A 22,968-nucleotide genomic window follows, 5' to 3' on the forward strand; every position below is an offset into this window, starting at 1 on the left:
TTTTAACTTTTAACTGAAAACCGTGGCCTACCACGGTTTTTGGTCCAGGTGAAAAACCGTATTAAACCGTATACGTTTTTTTTTTTTTAACATGGCAGTCAATGGGAACCGTACAGAACTGTATGTGCGTACGGTTCCATCCAGTTTTTACCATACGGTTTTTGACTTTCCACAGTTTTTCTTCTTGGAATTTCAATAAAACAAGTGAAACTTTATTCATAATGGAGCGAAAAGTTCAAAACGTATACTTTTTTTTCTTAAAAAACTGATGCAACTGGACATAATTTTTCAAACAGTATACAGTTTTCAACCGTATACAGATAAAAATGTGTACACACGTTTTGATACAGTTTAGTCCGGTTTTGAGGAATCTGTTTTTTTTAATCAAAAACCTGATACAAAACTGTATTGAAAAAACGTGGTGTGAACCCACCCATAGGGAGCTAATTTTTATCTTTCTACATGAAAGTTACCAATTAACATGGGTAAAGTACACCTGGGTATGGTACAGCCAGTTCTGCCAATTTTTTACTAAAGTGTACGTGGTCCTCCTTATTCTCCCCCACAGATAAAATCAGAAGAGAAGGGTTGTACATGTTGAATTTCAACTTCCCAACCCTTTTGTTGGAGAGAAAGCCATGATAAATGTTTATGTGTTGGGAACATCCGTAGAGCTACTGAAGGTGTATGGCCACCTTTATACAGCTGTATATTCATCTCAAATATCCCATGTGCGTTATGCAAAATATACAGTGTTTACTGTCCAAAGACAAAAAGAAAAAACAGCTTATTGGGCTTCCTTGGAAACGTGTGCTTTCTAGCTTTCTTTCCATAGACAATTTAAAATAAATTAAATTCACAATTATCTATAACATTTTATTGAACATTTTAGTATAGCAGATGAATGAAAACATAATCCAATTCTACCACCATGTACAGAAAACATGATACACTAGATTTAACAATGCATGTCCAGATTCAAAATAGCACGACTATCATTAAAGAGGAGCTGGAAGATCATCTAAAGACCATCGTCCATAGATCAGCCTGCAGAATGATTAGTATATCAAAATACTACGAACCCTGAAACAAGAAAGACAGAGACATAGTTATAGATTGTACAAGGGAAAAAAATCACCTTACGATGTATGTGATACAGCTTTGTAATACATACTCATTGGTTGGTCATCCATTGAGCATGGGTTATATCTAGGCATGTCGCACCTCAAGACATGCTCTTGGAAACCAGTCATTGCTGGATTTATATGAGAATATCACATTCCTTTATGCTGAACTGAGATAAAAAATACTATGGACACCTTTGGGCACATTTTGTTCTTAAATCTTGATTTGTTTTCTGAATGCTGTATTAAGGAAATTTCTTAAGAATCTCCATTATACATTTTCTGTAATTGACTGCTAATCTGCTAAAAGTTGAAAATGGATTGGAGATAACAGATGAGGATGTTGCAGTAGTCCAAGCTGCAGATTATGAGCGCATGTACCAGTAGTTTAGTTGAGTCAAAGTTGAGGAATAAGCGGATTAAAGAAAGGTTTTTGAGGTGAGGTCGCAGGAGGTGGTAGAGTGGGTAGAGTGGAGCCATTGACTATGATTGGTAGATCAGGGGAGGGGGTGGGTTATCTAGATTTGGGAGATGATAGAAAGAAAATTAATTCCATGTTTTCTCTCTGTTAGGTTTTAGAAAGCCAGAGAAGAAGGAAGATATAGGTCACACACATTTTGGGGATCCTGGAAAGAAAGATGGCACATGTACCAGAGAGGTAGATTTGAATGTCATCAGTATAGAAGTGATACTTAATGGGATTCTATGAGGCTAAAAAGTATAGATGGAGAAGAGTAGGGGCCCCAGGACAGAGCCTTCAGGTACTCCAACAGTGACAGTGCAAGATAACATGCAAGTGAGGAACAGCGAGTTTACAGTTGAGCTATAAGGAGTTCCTTGAGAAGGCCAAGTTTGTGATTCCTAAGGATGAGAGAGTTTGTAGCAGGAGCGGATGGTGGACTTTGCCAAAGTCAGAGAAAAGGTCAAGGAGAGGGAGCACAGAAAATGGGGGTGAAGCTGTAGCAGTCAGCACATCATTGACCACCTTAGGACAGTTTCAGTAGAGTGGTAAGGAAGAAAACCAGATTAAATGGTAGTCAAAAAGTGAATTGAATGAGAGGTAGGTTCATGGTTGACATGTTGCTCAAGAAGTTTTGAGAAAAAGGGAGAAGCGAAATGGGGCGATAGCTGGACAAAGATGATGGCTCCAGGGATGGCTTGCTGATGATGGGTGTGATGGTAGCATGTTTAATTGATGATGGAAAAGTGCCAGTGTTGTGGCTGGGATGAATAGTCAGGTTGGAGATAAGGTGAGATGGGTTGGGTCGAGTGCAGAGGTACTGAGGTGTTATGTGGAGAGTAGTTTGGAAATGGTTTATATATCTTGTTTGTTCTTTCCACAAAATACAAAATGGTAACATTTTTCTGTAAGATATGATTGGAAAAAAAAAAACTTAATTTTCACAATTAGAGAAATATATATCTACTCTATGCTATTTTAATGTACTTACCCTCCTCCCTTGTTTATCAGCTCAAATGCTTCATTGATTTGATCCAGTTTTAACTTCTTGCTAATCAGATGGTCCAGATTGATCTTTTTATCCATATAATCTTTAACCAGTTGTGGGACATCATCCCGCTTGTAGCCTAGACAAACAAATATTGTTTTTATTCATACGTTCTGCAACAACAATTGACAAAAATATCACATTTAAAACACAATGCATTATTTATACCCATATATTTGAACGCCACTTACATAAGAATAGTTTTCATTGTAAAAGGCACGTACACGTGTATAATTGCAATAGCCACATTTTTTCTAATAAATCAATGAATTGTATTGAGAATCAGTATATGTAAATATGCATGCACATTGTCCATCTTTGTAATGCTAGGTTGACATGATGTCTGGCCATTATGTTTGAGGGCACGGTTTCAAACAGTCCACTTAACATGTGCCCCAGATGTATTAAACTCTGTGCCTACAACCTTGCAGAAATGTGACAAATTTTCGTTTAATTACACAGTCGACACTATGGTATAGTAACATACTGTATGTATGCATACCTCCAGCTAATTTGGGGGGGGGGGGAATTGAACAGAGATATAATTATATATATATATATATATATATATATATATACATATATATATATACATATATATACACACACACACACCAGGAGATTTTTATTAAAATGATGTTCAGACCTATGTTATAGGGTTGAGTTGATCTTTCCAGTCTTACAATAGCGCTCTCTGCTGACACCTCTGTCCATGTCAGGAACTGTCCAGAGTAAATTCCCATAGCAAACCTCTCCTACTCTGGACAGTTCCTGACATGGACAGAGCACTGTGGTCAGATAGAAAAGAAGTTCAAAAAGAATAGAACTTCCTCTGGAGCATACAGCAGCTGTTAAGTACTGGAAGGATTAAGTTTTTGAAATAGAAGTAGTTTACAAATCTGTTTACCTTTCTGGCACCAGTTGATTTGTGATTTTTTTTAAATATATATATATATATATATATATATATATATATATATATATATATATATATATATATAGTTTATATATTATATATAGTCTCACAGCTGATAATACATTTCATAGCAAAAACCAAAGCAATGGGGGAAAAAAAATTGTAGAGCTCAGAGACAGGACTGTGTGGAGAAGGGTACAAAATCTAATTCTACTGGCCAGAGAGTCCCCAAGAGCACAATGGCCTCCATATTTCTTAAATGAAAGAAGCTGCCACATCTGTGCCAGGCATCAATGCCTGATGAAGCAGCTGTGCTGTGAAACGCGTTGCATTATGGGTGAATAAACGTTTTTGTCTTACTACCTGGTCGTTGAGCGCCCTTGTATCCCGTCTACACCTTGGAGTTCTACTGTCTGCTACACCTAACGAGACATGGAGTGGCTGCAGACACCATATCTTCATTCTACGCTTTGATCCATTGTTGCAGTTGGTGGAGTGTAACAGTTGGTGAGTTATCTTTTGTGCAACAAAGGTATCACACTATGGAGCGCTGTCTGTCTTTTGTTTTAATACATCTGTGCCATGGTCTACACTACATAACCACCATACAGCTCAACCACATAAACTATGACAAAAAAAAAAAAAAAAGCAAACAAGATACTTGCTTCTGGGACCTTAGAAAAGTTAAAATGTTAAAGTACAAATTACCTTATATAGCTCAAACCCAAAAGGACTCTGCTAACAAAAGAACACAAGATTCATCAATCTTTTAGACTTTCCCCTTCACTCTATTCCCTCGTACCTTTATTTTTGGTCTGGTTATTTATTGTAAAAAATAAAAATTACTTTTACTCTCCTTTGTGAAGACAAAATGAAAAACAATTAATAAAAATCTTTATATAAAAATATGGTGTCCCATGGTTTTGGACCATCTAGGGCATCTTGACAGCACAAGGTGTTGGGCCCACTAAAGTCCTACTGTTACATTAATTATTTGTATATTGTAATATAAGAATAATATATTTTCCGGAATTATTTTTATTATTTTTCTATGTAAATACGTTTAACATGTTATTGTGCCTTTAAGAGTGCTACCCATGAGACCCTGGAGTGAACCCCATGTGACCCTGCCTGCCAATGAGACCGCAAAGTCTCCCCTGTATAGTGAGGTACAGGGGAGGAGTTAGTCAGTCTAGTGCTAGACATTTGTTAATCTGACTCTAGTTCCATCCAGGTTCCTGAGCAACAGCTTGGCTCAGGTGTGCTGTGTGTTGTGTGCTCTAAGGAGAGGCCTACTTAAACCCTCATCTCTATCCTGGTCATCCTGCAAGAAAATTCACGTGTGTGGGAAATTCATGCCCCTGCGGAGAAAGCTAGATTTTATTGGCAGGACCCTAGCTACCAGAGTTTATTCATTCAACTACTACAAGACTCAGAACGGCAACAGGGCTCCCAAAGGGTTACCCTGCACTCATGCACCAAAGGTCAGTTGTCTATGCAATTCCACCTCCATCTGCTCAGTAAAGACAGTTATCCGTAACCTGACATTGGTGTGTTTATTTTCTCATCGTGTTGGCCCAGGAGAAGCTGCCGCCAATCTCTGACCGTGTATAGGAGAACAGTGCCCTCGCGTCACAACATGAACAGGTACTCTTACTAACACCCTGTGGCTGCCACAAAAAAAAAAATGTTGTAGCTATTCATTTTTTTTTAGATAGCCTACCTCCAAATATAGATCCTTTCAGTGAACGCCCACAGAGAAGCAAACCTGGATGTAAAGGAAGGACATCCTTTGGAGATGCCACTCCCAACAGTACAGCAACTCCATTGGCACAGTAAGTACTTTGTAGAGCAGTCATCTAGAAATAAAAATGTAGACAAACCATTTTAAAACCTTAAAGAAAGGTTTATATTGTGTATTGAACTATCAATGTAGAACCTGAAAAGTGCAATTTTTGAACATCGTTGTATTTTCCTCTTACCATGGTTTCAGTGCGTCCTGCACATTCAATGGCAAAATCCACTCCTCCATTAGTCATCTCACAGATGACCTCATGAATGGGTTTATCATAATCCTTTGGACTTATGCATTCAGTGGCTCCCAGTTGTATGGCTTTAGGAAACTTTTCTTTATGTGAACCAACTCCAATGATTCGTTTAGCTCCTGCATCTTTACATCCGGCTATTGCTGAGAAACCAACACCTCCCAGGCCAAATACAGCACAGGTAGAACCCTTTGTCACCTGAGGAATGAGAAATTAACAGACCATTTTAGTTATCTGTAAAACAACATGAAGGATACATGAAAAATGGATTCCAGAATTGTTTTTAAAAGTTCTGGAAAATGTTTTAAATCAAAAAAGGTGCCAGGAAATGATATATACATTTGTAAATTACTCCTATTTATCAAAAGTTGAGCCTTCTGTTGTATGCTTAGGGGAAAGTTGTGTAGTTCTTTTCAGTTCAACCCAGTGCTCTCTGCTGCCACCTGTGTCAAGAACTGCTCTGAGCAGAAGAATAGATAGTTGTGGCCTTTTTGTGGGGGCTTTGCAGCTGTACTGCTTTATCATGTCTCATCATTCATGTATTAAAATGCAGGTCAAAGCAGTGCCACTTAAAATATGACTCCCTGTACCTCTTTATTCTTCTGCTCAGGACAGTTCCCAACATAAACACAAGTGGCAGCAGAGAGCCCTGTGTTAATATTAATTGAACTTCCCAACTTCTAATGTAAGTTAACAGCAGCTGCAAAGTAGTAGAAGGCAGGTTTTTTTGTTTTTTTTTTAATCTCCAGAATACCCCTTTTAAATCAGGTGTTCTGCTTTATATCTGAAAAAATATGATCCTATTAGATCTAAACTTAATTCTCTATATTCATTTATAACTCATGGCCAAAATTATATTCTGTACTGTCTTAGTCTACATCTAGATCCTTCTTCTTGTCCCTCCCTGAATTTCTTCTTTTCATACAAAATACATATTATACATCTGAATATGAAAAATAGTATCCTAAAATTGTTTGCCATATGTTTACACAGCATACAAACTTTTCAAATTTTTTTTTTTTTAAATAACTGAAATTCATACCGGACCAGTGTTTATAGCTGCACCATATCCAGTTGCAAATCCACAGCCTATGAGACAAACTTCGATAGGGGCATGTGTATCCACTTTGGCAATGTTAATGTCAGACACAACAGTGTATTCCGAAAATGTACTTGTGCCTGCGTAATGATAAATAGGTTTGCCCTTACAAGTAAACCTGCTTGTACCATCTTCCATCAGTCCCGATTGGGTGGAAAACCCAAACCTATTAGTGTAGAAAGTAAGAAAAACAATTAAGAGATAGCTAAATGTTATTGAAAAGGATATTAAAAGTCTAGCAAATAGAATGTATTTATTGTGCAATGATAAGTGACATTTTCTAATATACTTTTTGTATCAGTCAGTTTTCAAGATCTTTGCATGAAGTAGTGTAATAAATGGTAGGAGAACTTTAAAGGGGTACTCCGCCCTCAGACATCTTATCCCCTATGCAAAGGATAGGGGATAAGATGTCTGATCGCGGGGGTCCCACCGCTGGGAACCCCCGGGATCTCTCCTGCAGAACCCCCTGACATTTTGTGCACAGAGCGAACTTCGCTCCTTGCCTTTTGACGGGCGATACAGGGGCCGGAGGATCGTAATGTCACGGTCTCACCCCCTTGTAATGTTACACCTGCCCCCTCAATGCAAATCTGAGGGAGAGGGTGCAACCTGCCTACACTTTAAAGGGGTACTCTGGTGAAAAAATATTTTTTTTTTAAAATCAACTGGTGCCAGAACGTAAACAGATTTGTAAATTACTTCTATTTCAAAATCTTAATCCTTTCAGGACTTATCAGCTGCTGTATGCTCCAGAGGAATTTCTTTTCAGTGTGACCACAGTGCTCTCTGCTGACACCTCTGTCCATCTCAGGAACTGTTCAGAGCAGAGCAGCCCCATAGCAAATCTCTCCTGCTCTTGACAGTTGCTGAGACAGAGGTGTCAGCAGAGAGCGCTGTTATCAGACTGAAAAGAACTTCAAAAAAGAAAAGAACTTCCTGTGGTGCATACAGCAGTTGATAAGTACTGAAAGGATTAATACTTTTTAATAGAAGTCATTTACAAATCTGTTTAACGTTCTGGCACCAGTTGATTTAAAAAAAAAGTACAGTAGGGAAGAAAAAGTAAAGTGAAGTATGAGGAGCCCGGGCGGGAGACAAGGGGGGTAGCGGGGAGGCCGTATGAGGAGCCCGGGCGGGAGACAAGGGGGGTAGCGGGGAAACCGTATGAGGAGCCCGGGCGGCTGCACTGTAATGTCAGCCCGGGCTCCTGCCCTGAGAGCCATAGGCTTTGGCTGTCAGGGCATGCTGGGTGTTGTAGTTTTGCAACAGCTGGAGGGCCACAGTTTGCAGACCACTGGTGTGTGGTCTGTAAACTGTAGTCCTCCAGCTGTTGCAAAACTAAACAGCTGAAGGGGACCGGCGAAGAAGTTCACTTACCCTTCCGAGGCTCCAGCGACGATCGCTGACGGAGATCGTCGCGCGGCACTGTCGCGCGGCAGTGTCGTGCAGCGCTGGATCCTACGGAAGCCGGTAAGTTGCGCAAGCTTCCCAACCAGGGTGCCTCCAAATGTTGCAAGACTACAACTCCCAGCATGCCTGGACACCCTTTGGCTGTCCGGGCATGCTGGGAGTTGTAGTTTTGCAACAGCTGGAGGCACCCTTGTTGGGAAACACTGGCCTAAAACAGTGTTTCCCAACCAGGGTGCCTCCAGATGTTGCAAGACTACAACTCCCAGCATGCCTGGACAGCCATTGGCTGTCCAGGCATGCTGGGAGTTGTAGTTTTGCAACAGCTGGAGGGCCACAGTTTGCAGACCACTGGTTTGTGGTCTGTAAACTGTAGTCCTCCAGCTGTTGCAAAATTAAACAGCTGAAAGGGACCGGTGAAGAAGTTCACTTACCCTTCCGAGGCTCCAGCGACGATCGCTGTCGGAGATCGTCGCGCGGCAGTGTCGCGCGGCAGTGTCGTGCAGCGCTGGATCCGACGGAAGCCGGTAAGTTGCGCAAGCTTCCCAACCAGGGTGCCTCCAGTTGTTGCAAGACTACAACTCCCAGCATGCCTGGACAGCCTTTGGCTGTCCGGGCATGCTGGGAGTTGTAGTTTAGCAACAGCTGGAGGCACCCTGGTTGGGAAACACTGGCCTAAAACAGTTGGGAAACACTGGCCTAAAACAGTGTTTCCCAACCAGGGTGCCTCCAGATGTTGCAAGACTACAACTCCCAGCATGCCTGGACAGCCAAAGGCTGTCTAGGCATGCTGGGAGTTGTAGTCTTGCAACATCTGGAGGCACCCTGGTTGGGAAACACTGTTTTAGGCCAGTGTTTCCCAACCAGGGTGCCTCCAGATGTTGCAAGACTACAACTCCCAGCATGCCTGGACAGCCTTTGACTGTCCAGGCATGCTGGGGCTTGTAGTTTTGCAACATCTGGAGGCACTCTGGTTGGGAAACACTGTTTTAGGCCAGTGTTTCCCAGCCAGGTTGCCTCCAGATGTTTCAAAACTACAACTCCCAGCATGCCTAGACAGCCTTTGACTGTCCAGGCATGCTGGGACTTGTAGTTTTGCAACATCTGGAGGCACCCTGGTTGGGAAACACTGTTTTAGGCCAGTGTTTCCCAGCCAGGTTGCCTCCAGATGTTGCAAAACTACAACTCCCAGCATGCCTAGACAGCCTTTGACTGTCCAGGCATGCTGGGACTTGTAGTTTTGCAACATCTGGAGGCACCCTGGTTGGGAAACACTGTTTTAGGCCAGTGTTTCCCAGCCAGGTTGCCTCCAGATGTTGCAAAACTACAACTCCCAGCATGCCTAGACAGCCTTTGACTGTCCAGGCATGCTGGGGCTTGTAGTTTTGCAACATCTGGAGGCACCCTGGTTGGGAAACACTGGCCTAAAACAGTGTTTACCAACCAGGGTGCCTCCAGATATTGCAAAACTACAAGTCCCAGGTTGGGAAACACTGTGCCCAGCCTCCGCCCCACCTTACTGTAAGGGCATGCTGGGAGTTGTAGTCCTGCAGCTGGGGGCAGGGGACAAGCTTGTCACTTGCCCACACATCTCCTGCACCACACAACTACAACTCCCAGCATGTCCTTACTGTAAGGGCATGCTGGCAGTTGTAGTCGTGCGGGGCGGGAGATGTGTGAGGTACTAACCAATTTTTTTTGTTTTCTTCTCATTTCAGATCCGTGTATCCTGTGGACTCCTTCGGATTTGGTGGACTACTTCGATGACCAGCGTTTTTCTTTGTTTGATTTTAATAAAATGGTTAACGTAATAATTGTAATAAAATTTTTTAATTGTAATAAAAATTTTTTAAAACCTGTTGTGTTTTTTTCTTACTTTACTAGACAGGCTTAGTAGTGGAAGCTGTCTTATAGACAGAGTCCATTACTAACCTGGGCTTAGCGTTAGCCACAAAAACAGCTAGCGCTAACCCCCTATTATTACCCCGGTACCCAACACCACAGGGGTGCTGGGAAGAGCCGGTACCAACAGGCCTGGAGCGTCAAAAATGGCGCTCCTGGGCCTAGGCGGTAACAGGCTGGCGTTATTTAGGCTGGGGAGGGCCAGTAACAATGGTCCTCGCCCACCCTGGGAACGTCAGGCTGTTACTGTTTGATTGGTATTTGGCTGAGAATGAAAATAGGGGGGACCCTATGCGGTTTTTTTTTAAATAAATAATTAAATATATAAAAAAAACGCATAGGGTCCCCCTATTTTTATTCTCAACCAAATACCAACCAAACAGTAACAGCCTGACGTTACCAGGGTGGGCGGGGACCATTGTTACTGGCCCTCCCCAACCTAAATAACGCCAGCCTGTTACCGCCTAGGCCCAGGAGCGCCATTTTTGACGCTCCGGGCCTGTTGGTACCGGCTCTTCCCGGCACCCCTGTGGTGTTGGGTACCGGGGTAATAATTGGGGGTTAGCGCTAGCTGTTTTTGTGGCTAACGCTAAGCCCGGCTTAGTAATGGACTCAGTCTATAAGACAGCTTCCACTACTAAGCCTGTCTAGTAAAGTAAAATAAAAATAAAACACAACAGGTTTAAAAAAAAATTTATTATAAAAAACACTCCCCCACAAGCCCTCGTTAACCATTTTATTAACATCAAGCAAAGAAAAACGCTGGTCATCGAAGTAGTCCTCCGAATCCGAAGGAGTCACAGATCTGTAGAAGAAGTAACCAAAAAAAAACAAAAGTGTAAGTACATTTAGGGAGAAAAAAAACTGTGTTAAAAAAATGTAATAAACACACACACACACACTAAACGCCGTTTACCACTTCTGAGCCATGACTACAATTTACAGTGATCCCTCAACTTACAATGGCCTCAACATACAATAGTTTCAACATACAATGGTCTTTTCTGGACCATCGTAAGTTGAAACCAGACTCAACATACAATGCTACAGACAGTCCAGATCTGTAAAACGTGTCAATGGCTGGAAGAACCAACCAATCAAAATGGGCATTCACTGGTAAAACCCCTGTATTACTGAAGTGTATGCACTGACTGGTGTCTGGTATTACATGTTCTGTACACTTTACCTGTATCAGGGTTAGCTGCTCTTTTGGACACCAGGTGAGGGCGACTCCATTACTTGTTTGGGACATTGCCTGTACTGTACAGGACCCCTGAAGAAGCTCCTGTCCTCTACATAGACCAGTGTTTCCCAAGCAGGGTGGCCCCATCTTTTGCAAAACTACAACTCCCAGCATGCCCGGACAGCCTTTGGCTGTCCAGGCATGCTGGGAGTTATAGTTTTGCAACAGCTAAAGGCTCCCTGCTTGGGAAACACTGACATAGACAGTAATTTACAGCTCCCAGCAGATCTTTATTACTTTTATATGTAAGGATTTGCTTTATCTATATTAGTTATCTACTTATTTTTCTTTGTCACTTTTTCCTATTTTGGATGACATTTTGGTGCCTTTAGAACCAATTACCACGTTTCCATAGAGTTATGGTCTCAACATACAATGGTTTCAACTTACAATGGTTTTCCTGGAACCAATTAATATTGTAACTTGAGGGACCACTGTAGTTATTGAATTATTTAGATGTGGTGAAAAAGCTAAAAAAAAACTCAAAAACAAAAGATCCAGAAGGAAACCAGCAGACAAACCTATTCAGACAGCTGGAAAAAGGAACAGACTATTTTTTCTACTACATGAAGTACATTTCCCACTTTTGCCTATGTGTGACAAATTTATTAATGCCGTGCAACAATTTAGTAAATTTGTCGCACATAGTCAAAAATGAAGTAGAAAAAAAGCAGGGTAAAAACCAGACTACATAGTAAAAGATTAGTAAATGCCCCTCTATGTGATTTATTTAGGGGTATATGTGTTTATCTTCAGGAATTGTCTAAGCTATGGTAATGCTATATACATACATACATATTTGATTTATTACTTTTTCACAGTTATCTACCCTATTATGACTATGATTAACATGTAGCTCCTCCCCTTTCTATCTCAGCCTTTACATAATCAAACCCGTGACTGAAATGGGCTGCTTAGTCTAAAATTCTGGGTCTATTTTCAGTCCCAGTCTGGCCCTGGTTGTAAATTACTTTATATAAAATAAACTCACTCAAATTTTTCACACAGGTTACTGTTTGGAGTTTTGCAACCTCTGCATGATTCACAGCGTGGGACAAATAAAGGGATGACTTTGTCACCTATGAGAATAGTAAAAAAAAAAAAAAGAGTCTTAGCATACTTAGTACTGTTTACTGGTTGTAAAGATCACTGCTATTTTTTGATCTTGTTGTAAAAGGTTGTGTATTATTTACATTATTAGGGTATATTCACAAACAAGACCTCAGTAAGAAAAAAATAATCTAAATCTAAAACGTGTTTTTTTTTGGTGCTGGTTTTTCATGTGTATTTTTTTTTTTTTAGACATTACCTTTAAAGGGGTACTCCAGTGGGAAACTTTTTTTTTTTTTAATCAACTGGTGCCAGAAAGTTAAACAGATTTGTAAATTACTTCTATTAAAAAAAATCTTAATCCTTCCAAAACTTATTAGCTGCTGAATATTACAGATGAAATTATTTTCTTTTTGGAACACCGAGCTCCCTGCTGACATCATGACCACAGTGCTCTCTGCTGACACCTCTGTCCATTTTAAGAACTGTCCAGAGTAGGAGAAAATCCCCATAGAAAACATATGCTTCTCTGGACAGTTCCAAAAATGGACAGAGATGTCAGCGGAGAGCACTGTGGTCATGATGTCAGCAGAGAGCACTGTATTCCAAAAAGAAACGAATTTCCTCTGTAGTATTCAGCAGCTATTAAGTACTGGAAGGATTAAGATTTTTTTTTTATAGAAATAATTTACAAATCTGTTTAACTTCCTGGCACCAGTTGATTTAAAAAAAAAAGTTTTCCACCGGAGTACCCCTTTAGGGTCTATTCACACGTATTCTGCGCAGATTTGATGTGCAGGATTTTCTGCTGCAGATTTCAATGTAAACTGAACACAGCTTGAAATCCTGCGCATCAAATCTGCACAGAATACTGTACGTGTGAATAGACCCTTAAAGGAGTACTACCATGCTGACAACTTATCCCCTATCTAAAGGATAGGGGATAAGTTGCCTGATTGTGCGTGGTCCCACCACTGGAGACCCCCGCGATCTCGCACGCAGCACCCCGCTCTCATCAGACCCCGGAGCGAACATCCGCTCCGGGTCTGATGACGGGGCCGGTGATCGTGACATCACAGCTCCGCCCCCGTGTGACGTCACGCTCCGCCCCCTCAATGCAAGTCTATGGCAGGAGCGAGACAGCTGTCTCGCCCCCTGCCATAGACTTACATTGAGGGGGCGGAGCGTGATGTCACATGGGGGCGGAGCCGTGACGTCACGATACTCCGGCCCGTGAATGGCAGTCAGCAAACATCGCTCCGGGGCCTGATGAGAGCGGGGTGCTGCGCGGGGGTCCCCAGCGTCGAGACCCAACGCGATCAGGCAACTTATCCCCTATCCTTTACATAGGAGATAAGTTGTCAGCATGGTAGTACTCCTTTTAAGCTTTCTTTGATTTCAATGCGAGTTTCCAAGTAGAATTGCTCTGAAAAGAATTTTGATTTTCTTAAATGTCACTTTTTATTATTTCAGCTCTCACTTTTCACTGCTGTTTTTCGAAAACCTCGTGCTTTTTTGCACATTCTCTATAAAAGTCAATAGAAGTTAAAAACTGCATGTTTTTGGGGTGAATTTTTTTTTTGCCAGTGTGAACACCCCCTTTCTGAATATTCAGCAGCTTTATGTCCCTCTTTTTTTTTTATACCTGTGTTAAATCCCAGTAAATAATGACTTGTAGGACATTGATCAACATAAAGCCCTTACAGGTGGGATCACACATAGTATTTGGTCAGTCAAAACAAGGAGTGGAACCAGCGCAGAGAAAAACTATACAGCCCTGTTCACACTATGGAGAATCTGTTCCGATTCTGCCTTGCCCACATCCATCAATTTCTTCTGGTAAAATCTGCCAGAAATCTTATTTGTCAATGGTTCAATGATTCTGGATTATTTTGGCTCCATTTAGCATGGAGCAGGAAGATTGTGGATCGACAAGGGAATTCAGCAAATAAATTTTCATTGGTGCATACCCTTAGTATGAACGAGCCCAAAAGGAGAAAATGTATACCTTTTTGGGTTTTGAACTCACTTTTGGTTTGGGCTAGAAATACTGAACTAACGGAGCTCCAATATGAGAACCAAATTCTAACCCAAGTGGCTTTAAAACTATGTAAAGGGCAAAATGATCATCTCCAAATAGAGTAAAACGTATCATGTCTGCTGAAGATGGAGGTGGCTTAGTGAATAAGAGTTTTTATTTTCCTTTTGTTCAATTTTTCAATGAAATTACCAATAATGCACTGCTTTCACTGGTTAAAGGGGTTACCCAGGAATCGAAAAACAGAGCTTATTTATTTCAAAAAACGCTCCCTGTCTGTCTCCAGGTTGAGTGTGGTTCTGCAGCTCAGTTCCATGGAAGTTGATACAGAAAATTTGTAATACCACACCCAACCTGGATACCCCCTTTAGGCTAAGTTTCCACTTGTTTTTTTTTCTGGTAGTTTTTGGAATACTGCCACTGCAGTTTTTGAGCCAAAGCCAGAAGTGTATTCAAAAGGAATAGGACATATAAAGGAAGAACTTACACTTCTCCCTTATGGATCCACTACTGACTTTGGCTCAAAAACTGCAGTGGCAGTATTCCAAAAACTGCCAGGAAAAAAGAACCAAGTGGAAACTTAGCCTTAAGGTGAAAACAAGTCAAAGGTGGGGGTGTATACTTTCTAGTATTAAATAATGTTATTGCCTTAACATATGAAAATATTAACTTCAGTACAATTGCAATTACTACCGACTCACCTGGTTTAACTCTGGTGACCCCCTGACCCACACTTTCAACCACTCCAATGGCTTCATGACCCAAAATTACTGGAAATTTGGTTTGTATTATTTCATGAAGTGCGCTGTTATCAGATCCGCAAACACCAGAAGAGATAATCTAGGTAACATAGAAAATATACAAAAATAGTTTACAAGTTTTGTGAACTCATGGGACCAAACACCACAGACTGAACAAAATTATATAATTTGTAAGGCGAGAGACTTCCTAACATCTAACTTTTAACAGTTTTGCCCATGAAACACACTTTTCTTCTATTTGCAAGATGGGGAGGAGACCTGAGATCACAAACATATGGGGTCCAGTTTTGCCCCTGCTGAAATGGAGTGATGGCCGATCTGCCGATATGATGCTGTTACGCCGAGCGCTCCGGGTCCCTGCTCCTCCCCGGAACGCTCACGGCGTCTCTCTCCCTGCAGCGCCCCGGTCAGTCTCGCTGACCGGGAGCGCTGCACTGACATGGCCGTCGGGGATGCGATTCGCACAGCGGGACGCGCCCGCTCGTGAATCGCATCCCAAGTCACTTACCCGTCCCGGTCCCCTGCTGTCATGTGCTGGCGCGCGCGGCTCCGCTCTCTAGGGCGCGCGCGCGCCAGCTCTGAGACTTAAAGGGCCAGTGCACCAATGATTGGTGCCTGGCCCAATTAGCTTAATTGGCTTCCACCTGCTCCCTGGCTATATCTGCTCACTGCCCCTGCACTCCCTTGCCGGATCTTGTTGCCTTGTGCCAGTGAAAGCGTTTAGTGTGTCCAAAGCCTGTGGTTCCTGAACTCCTGCTATCCACCTTGACTACGAACCTTGCCGCCTGCCCCGACCTTCTGCTACGTCTGACCTTGCCTCTGCCTAGTCCTTCTGTCCCACGCCTTCTCAGCAGTCAGCGAGGTTGAGCCGTTGCTAGTGGATACGACCTGGTTGCTACTGCCGCAGCAAGACCATCCCGCTTTGCGGCGGGCTCTGGTGAACACCAGTAGCCTCTTAGAACCGGTCCACCAGCTTGGTCCACGCCAATCCCTCGCTGACACAGAGGATCCACTACCTGTAAGCCGAATCGTGACAGATGCGGTTTGGCTTGTGATAACCAAGTACAGCATACATATGTTTTCCTACTTTTACAATATTAAAACACTTTAAAAAAAAATCGTTTGTGTCCCATTTTTTATTTTATTTTTTTATTTCTGCTTTATGTTTCTATGGATAGAGCCGTGTTTATAGCTATAGCCGTGTTACATGATAAGTTTTAGAGTTTGGGTCCCTATACATGCAGCAATATCAATGTGTCCATGGTTTCTAGTGTATATTACTATATTAATTTCTGTTGTATATTACACTAAATACTTCTGTATGGAAGTAGATTATGCTTGTCAGGCCCTAAAATTTATCAAAATGGCAGACTTAGGGATCCCCACCCTCTGTGTAATTTATCAAAGTGGCAGCTGTATCTTATCCACTGCTTTTGATGCAGTTGCTGCTTCTGTGCCCACATTATCTTTGGCATGGTAAATCAGAGCAAATGGATAGCTTAGGAATTATCATGGCAGCTACTACTATTAATATTATTTTTTTTAAATATATTAAAAAGTAGGCAATGTTTAGGCTAGGTTTCCACTTGTTTTTTATTTTGCCAATAAATTTGCCAAAAATGCCAATAAAAATGCCCATTATGCTGCATGGCGTTTTTTTTTGTGAAAAAACGCTGCGGCCAGATGTTAGCTGCAAGTCAATAGAGAACTGCAAAATGCCAGATCCACTTGGATCTGCTATTTTGGGCTCCTTGGCAGTTTTTCAAAAATGACCTTGTTGATACTTCGGCATTTTCCTCCCATAAAAGTCTATGGGAGTAAAAAACACCAAGAAAAACACCATGTGGGTTTTAACTTTGGCATTTTTTTTTTTAGGCGGTTTACTATTCTTTTTTTGGACTTTAGTGATCCAAAAAAGTGATGGAGATACCTTTTTCATAAACATTTCGTAGGGTACCATTAAAAAAATAAAATAAAGATACAGTAGTGATGGAAAAAAATTGCATTTAACAAAATGTATCTTTTTTATAACAACATTTTATCAATTAATCTGGGTGGGCAGGTCACTAAAAATGTAGCCGACAATAATAAAAATGTAGTGTGTGTGTGTGTTTCACTTAATTTTTACATTTTTTAGGTAGTACTACTACTCCCAGCATAGAACACACTGTTCCATGATGGGAGTAGTAGTACCTGTACTAATTGACAGATCACCCCGGGTCCATTGCGATCCTTCTGTATAATGTATAGATGCGGGTGGCGCTCTTCTATGGTCCCCTGAACTGCTGTATATAATACACCTATTCATATTTCCAGATAGTTCCAGCCAATCACAACTCTGTGGGAAATATAAATAGGTGTATATATACACACGTCAGTGCAGGGGACCATAGAAGAGCGGCCGCCTGCATCTATACATTATACAGGAGGATCGCAGTGGGTGTCAGAAGTGACACTTGCTCTGATCTGTCTATTAATGCAGGTACTATAGCTCCCAGCATGGAGCAGAATGTGCTCCATGTTGGGAGCACTAGTACCTGCAGTAAGGGACAGATCACAGCAGATGTCACTACTCCTGACACCTTCTGCAATCCTCCTGAAGTGAATTTTGGGACTCAGCTGTGCTCATGTAGCTGAGCTACAGAGCTGGGAGAACAGCTGATGCTGAGCAGTAGATATACATCCTATATCTACTGACCAGCAAGAACTTACAGTAAGCCTGCAATGTGTGTGCAGTATACACATTGCCGGCTCACTTAACCCCTTTCTGAGCTGTGTGCTAAGCGCCAGCCCAGCAAGGAAAGAGTTAACTTACACTGCTGGACAGTGTAGGTTTAACCCTTTGGGCAGTAAACAATATATACATCTATAGATAGCTGTATCTAGTGTATACAGAAGGCAAAGTCTGCTAAATTCCCTCCAGTCCCAGCTGGGTCCGTGGGGCGGAGCTACAGATGGGATCCAGGCTGGTAAGGGTGTGAGGGTTTGTTCACATTGTACGTTTTATATAATGCCCCCTCCCATAGACTTGCATTGAGGGGACGCGGCGTGACGTCACACGGGGGCGGAGTCGTGATGTCACGCCAGCGCTTCCGGAGCAGAAACAGGTGGGTGCCGCATGCTATATTGCGGGGGTCCCCAGTGGCAGGACCCCCGCGATCAGACATCTTATCCTCTATGCCCTATTCCCCATGCACATAGAGGTAAAGAAGTGATCAGTCCCCCCCCCCCCCCAAATCTGAAGTCAATATGCCCTATTTAATTTAATGTGATAACATGTATGCATTTATTACATTCCCCTCTAGCACACCTAAAAGAGACAGTTTCTATTAAGTTGGTATAAAATGTGCAACTGGCTTGCATGGATATTAATAGGAATTTGCAGAATAAACATTCTTGATTTATGTTATTTTGTGTGTGTTTTGTTTTCTTTGGAATGCCATGATTTGATTGAGTCCCTTTATCCTTTGCTACTAATTTAGATACTTTTCAGAGGCCAGCAGTCATTGTTTTCCCATTGCAGCATTCACCTGAATGCATTACATAGGTCCATAACTGTGTTTCCGGTTCTGCCTTTGCTGAGCCTCATTTCCCTAATTTACCCCTCCCCTACTGAAGAAATTAAAGTGACCTTTTTATTTTCACCACTGGTTCATCTAAAGGGGTAACACACTTCATAAAAACATATCCCCTATCTAATTGAAGGGATAAGTGTGTGATCACAGGGGTATCCCCTATCTAATTGAAGGGATAAGTGTGTGATCACAGGGGGTTTCTGACGTTTGATCTCCTGAACGAGGCCTGGCTCTCACCTCTAAATGCACAGGTCTGCTGCTTCTCCCCAAGAAATGGAACAACACAGAAAGAGAAGTGACATGCCACTTTTTATAAATCTTACTGTCCGCTTTTTTAGTAACTGGAGTACCTCTTTAATCTAGCTGCATCCCTTCTGTTATTGGAACTTGGGGATTTGGATTTCATACTTTAACTGTGTATGAAAAAATAAATACAAGTAATAGCTCCCCTCAAAAGTTATAAATACTCATCAACAGTTGCTAAAACAATGTTAAGGTTATATAACCACTTGTTGGCAAACACTAATAAAAAATTAAATAAAAAGCTTGTCTTTACTTGATCATTTTCAAACAAATGTGCACTTGGATGGCACACCCCATTCTTTACTAAATGTCAGCACATTGTCAAGAAACATGTTGGGACAGGGATTGTAAGTCACAACGCATCATGATGTACATTTACATCCATTGTCATTAAGGGGTTCACTTTTGAAATGCCTAACGCATGTCAAAAGGTAACATTAATGACAGTAGTAATGCTTTAAAGGAAAGTTAGGGCTTTTGCATGCAGCAGAGGTCTGTATATGAAGCCTGGGTGGCTCCTTCAATAATGAGGTCTACAGCCTCAATCAACTGTGTAGGCTCAGTCTCACTTAGGCCCTGTTCACACTTCGGAATTTCCGTGCTGGATTCCGCATTGGAATTCGGCATGGAGATTCTGCTGCAGCAGAGTTCCATTGAATTCAACATAATTCTGCTGCGCTGTGCACACAGCAGAATTTCCATGCAAGAGGTTTTCATTCATTCTTTCTGCGGACTCCACACGGCATGCATAGCCGTCTATGAGACGGTGCATTCCTGTGCGGTCCTAGCGCCGGCATAAACTGGCGTCCGCAGTTTGCGTATTGTCCACACAGAGAATTTCCATGCAGACATTCCGTAGTGTGAACATAGCCTTAGAGGCATAGGGATCTCAGTGGCAGAGGGCGCTTTTCTGCCCCAATTGCCCTGCAAGTGCCAATTTTCATTGACCTATAAAAGGAGGGGGGGGGGGGTGTATTAAAGCCCACAGAGGTACTGTAGACCATGCCCATGCAAGAGATCATGCCCTATGGGTGCTATATTGTAGCTCATTTCAAATGGGCAATGTATGAAATTGAAAGCTTATAGAGGTACTGTAAAGATTTTCAGATACCGAAACATGTTCTTTTTTGTAATCTGTTTTTGATTGTAATTTTTGTGTTCGCATTATTATGGGGGTGGCCATCTTGCCTAAGCTGCTTTAACAGCCTTTAATAATATGCTATATAGCAGTACCTATGGACATAGGCAACAATAGACAGGACCTGTCCCCTTCACATTAATTAGACATGCTACTGGGCCTTCTCTGCAACCTTTTCAAAAGTCATTCTACAGGGATGCTGTTTTCTACTCTGAATGGTGATAGATACAGTGACATCTCTTCACTGGTGTCACCTTTCACTGTACTTCTGTCTATGCTTAGAAAACAAAAGAAAACCAACAATTCTTTAACATAAAAATCTGATTATTGACGATTTCTTATGACATTCCCATATAATCCAACACATTTTCAATAGCTTTATTTAGAATATTTTAAGTGTCTCAATGGTGGAGGTCTCAGCACCAGGACCAAACCTGATCATTAGAACAGGGTTCTGAGACCCAGTGTTTCATTGGAATAGTGGTCGAGTATGTACAATGCTGTTCAAAGCAAACTGGTTTAAAAAAAAAAGTACACAGTTTGGTTACATTAACTCTTGAGTGGTGACACAGTGAGTTAAGTGCACTCCCTGCCATGGCCCTGAGAGTCCCCATCATGGCACACAGCTATTTATCATTCTCTTTATTTCATTGTCAAGAACAGAACTGGACTTTTTGCCAGTAGCACACAGTTACTTTCTACCTTAGTTGTTGGACCAGTCACAGCACATCACCAAGTTTACTGTTTATTACAGTATGGTCTTAGCAAAGTAAATATTAGACACTTTAGTTACCTTTACTCTGACTTCTTTAGCCTTTGGTGGAGCTACTTCAACCTCTTCAATGCTGAGGGGCTTATTAGGTTCCCAGGCAACAGCGGCCTTACATTTGATGACCTTAAAAATAAAGCCATTGTTTTGGATGAGGTTTCATATAATTATCAAGCAGAATTAATGTTATGATGAACATGGGAACCTGCCCATGGCTTTATGACTAGTCATCATGTCAGTAATTAACTGTTATGTAATAGTTTGTCCTATGGCCATATTTCAAAATGTACAGCTATTAGAACGCCAATAAGGTGGTTTCTGCCAGCTACGACTCTCTGCAAGCAGCTCACACGGGCACAGCTGGAGGCACACTTGGGACCCTACCGTAGAGTGCATTCACACGCTAGTAGCTAGCAGCAGGTTTCCTACTGCGGAAAATCCGCTGCGACTTATGCTACCATTCATTTGAATGGGTCAACTGAAAGTCTGCAAATCTGATACTACTCCGCGAACCCATTCAAATAAATAGTAGCATAACTCTCAACGAATTACCCGCAGCAGGCAACCTGCTGCTAGTCCCTAATGTGTGAACGCACCCTCAAAGTTATTATGTGTGATATGATGCCGGACACCATGACAGAAGCCAATTGGGTCTGACAGACTATGCAGGTGTGTGGCATACAGAGAATCGGGCACTACTGTAATTTTTGTTGTTCTGTTCCTATGATGCAACAGAACAATAGAAAAAACAACGGTATCATGAACCCAGCATTAACAGTTGTGATTACTTTACTATGTATGCAAATGTCATATACCATATAGAAGATACATATCTAAATAGATAAATAATTTCAGGCACAAATAACATCACTTCCCTATAGTGTAGCATTTCCATATATCATGTGTAATGAAAAAAAATCTCCATTTTCTGTATTATTCATTTATTAGCCTAAAGTATTGCGTTGCCCACCTTCTGCGTGAGCAGAATGATGAAAAGAATTTAGCAAACTCAAAGAATTCAGGCCTCCTTTTTTCAGTTTTTAAATGTTTGCCGCACGCACGCACACACACACACACACACACACACACACACAGCTGTGTTATTTCCTACTACGTCTATGTGTGTCCTTTCAGATGTGTAAACAGCTATGTGCTAGCTCAAAAACAGGAGACCTCAGTATCCGATCATTATGTATCATATTAAGCAAAACACAAGCAATATCAAATCAGTCCGACTAGCTGTCAAAAACGTTACTTTCCAAACTGTTGCAAAACTACAACTCCCAGCATGCCCGGACAGCCAAAGGCTGTCCGGGCATGCTGGGAGTTGTAGTCTTGCAACAGCTGGAAATACACTGGAAAACATTGATCAAATCAGCCACACCTCAAACCTGCCAACTCCACAGGCTGCAAATAAGCCACAGCCTAAATATAGAAAATAACAACATAAACCATAAACACAAAAAAAAAAAAAAACAACACACAAGCACAAATATACTAAAACAATGTTACAAAATAGGCAATTATCTAAGAAAAATCAACGTAGTAAAGTTAGAATGACAAGGGTACAATACTTTGCCTGCGGTGCTCATGGTGCTGGTGTTTCCACTGATCTCCACTGTCTTGCAGTTCAGCTTGAAGCTGCTCAGTTTTATTTTGTGCATGTGAGTATATGCCCCTCCCTGAGTATATCCTTCAAACACTGAATGCAAGGCAGCCTTTTATATACTGTCTTTTGCCTGGTTGAAAGTTAATACTTGTTGTATCAAAAAAGGATGTGCTGTACATTGACAATTCATTGTTTGCTAAAAAGTTAATAAATCACCAGCCGAATTATTATTATTTGAAGGATAAATTAGCTAGGACAACATTAGTCATATGTTACGGAATGTAGCAAGTCATGCAGCAAATACACATCCTAGCAGACATTATGGAATCGCCAGGTTCACCTGGGTTTGTTGCTGTAGCAAGTACGCATATACAGAGGCGTAGCTAGAAAACTCAAGGGCCCCAATGCAAAACATTACCCTGGGCCCCCCTACGCCAGGGCCGGATTGGGTCCAAAAATAGGCATTTTAGAATAAGCA

At 41.6% G+C, this 22,968-nt stretch overlaps 1 protein-coding gene across 1 annotated transcript; it reads right to left on the minus strand.

Moving 5' to 3' along the window:
- Positions 1–879: 879 nt before the first annotated feature.
- LOC130303552 (NADP-dependent alcohol dehydrogenase-like) lies at positions 880–22,551 on the minus strand. Its single transcript, XM_056551831.1, has 9 exons — positions 22,456–22,551; positions 20,906–21,007; positions 15,037–15,175; positions 12,239–12,326; positions 6,636–6,858; positions 5,531–5,791; positions 5,272–5,407; positions 2,576–2,711; positions 880–1,083 (listed from the first exon to the last, which is right to left on the minus strand). Exons 1-9 carry the CDS (start codon positions 22,543–22,545, stop codon positions 1,059–1,061), a joined length of 1,200 nt encoding a protein of 399 aa, XP_056407806.1. The 5' UTR covers positions 22,546–22,551; the 3' UTR covers positions 880–1,058.
- Between the last annotated feature and the right edge of the window lie 417 nt (positions 22,552–22,968).

Source organism: Hyla sarda, chromosome 1 (genome assembly GCF_029499605.1).
Source record: "Hyla sarda isolate aHylSar1 chromosome 1, aHylSar1.hap1, whole genome shotgun sequence".
NCBI classification, from domain to species: Eukaryota; Metazoa; Chordata; class Amphibia; order Anura; family Hylidae; genus Hyla; species Hyla sarda.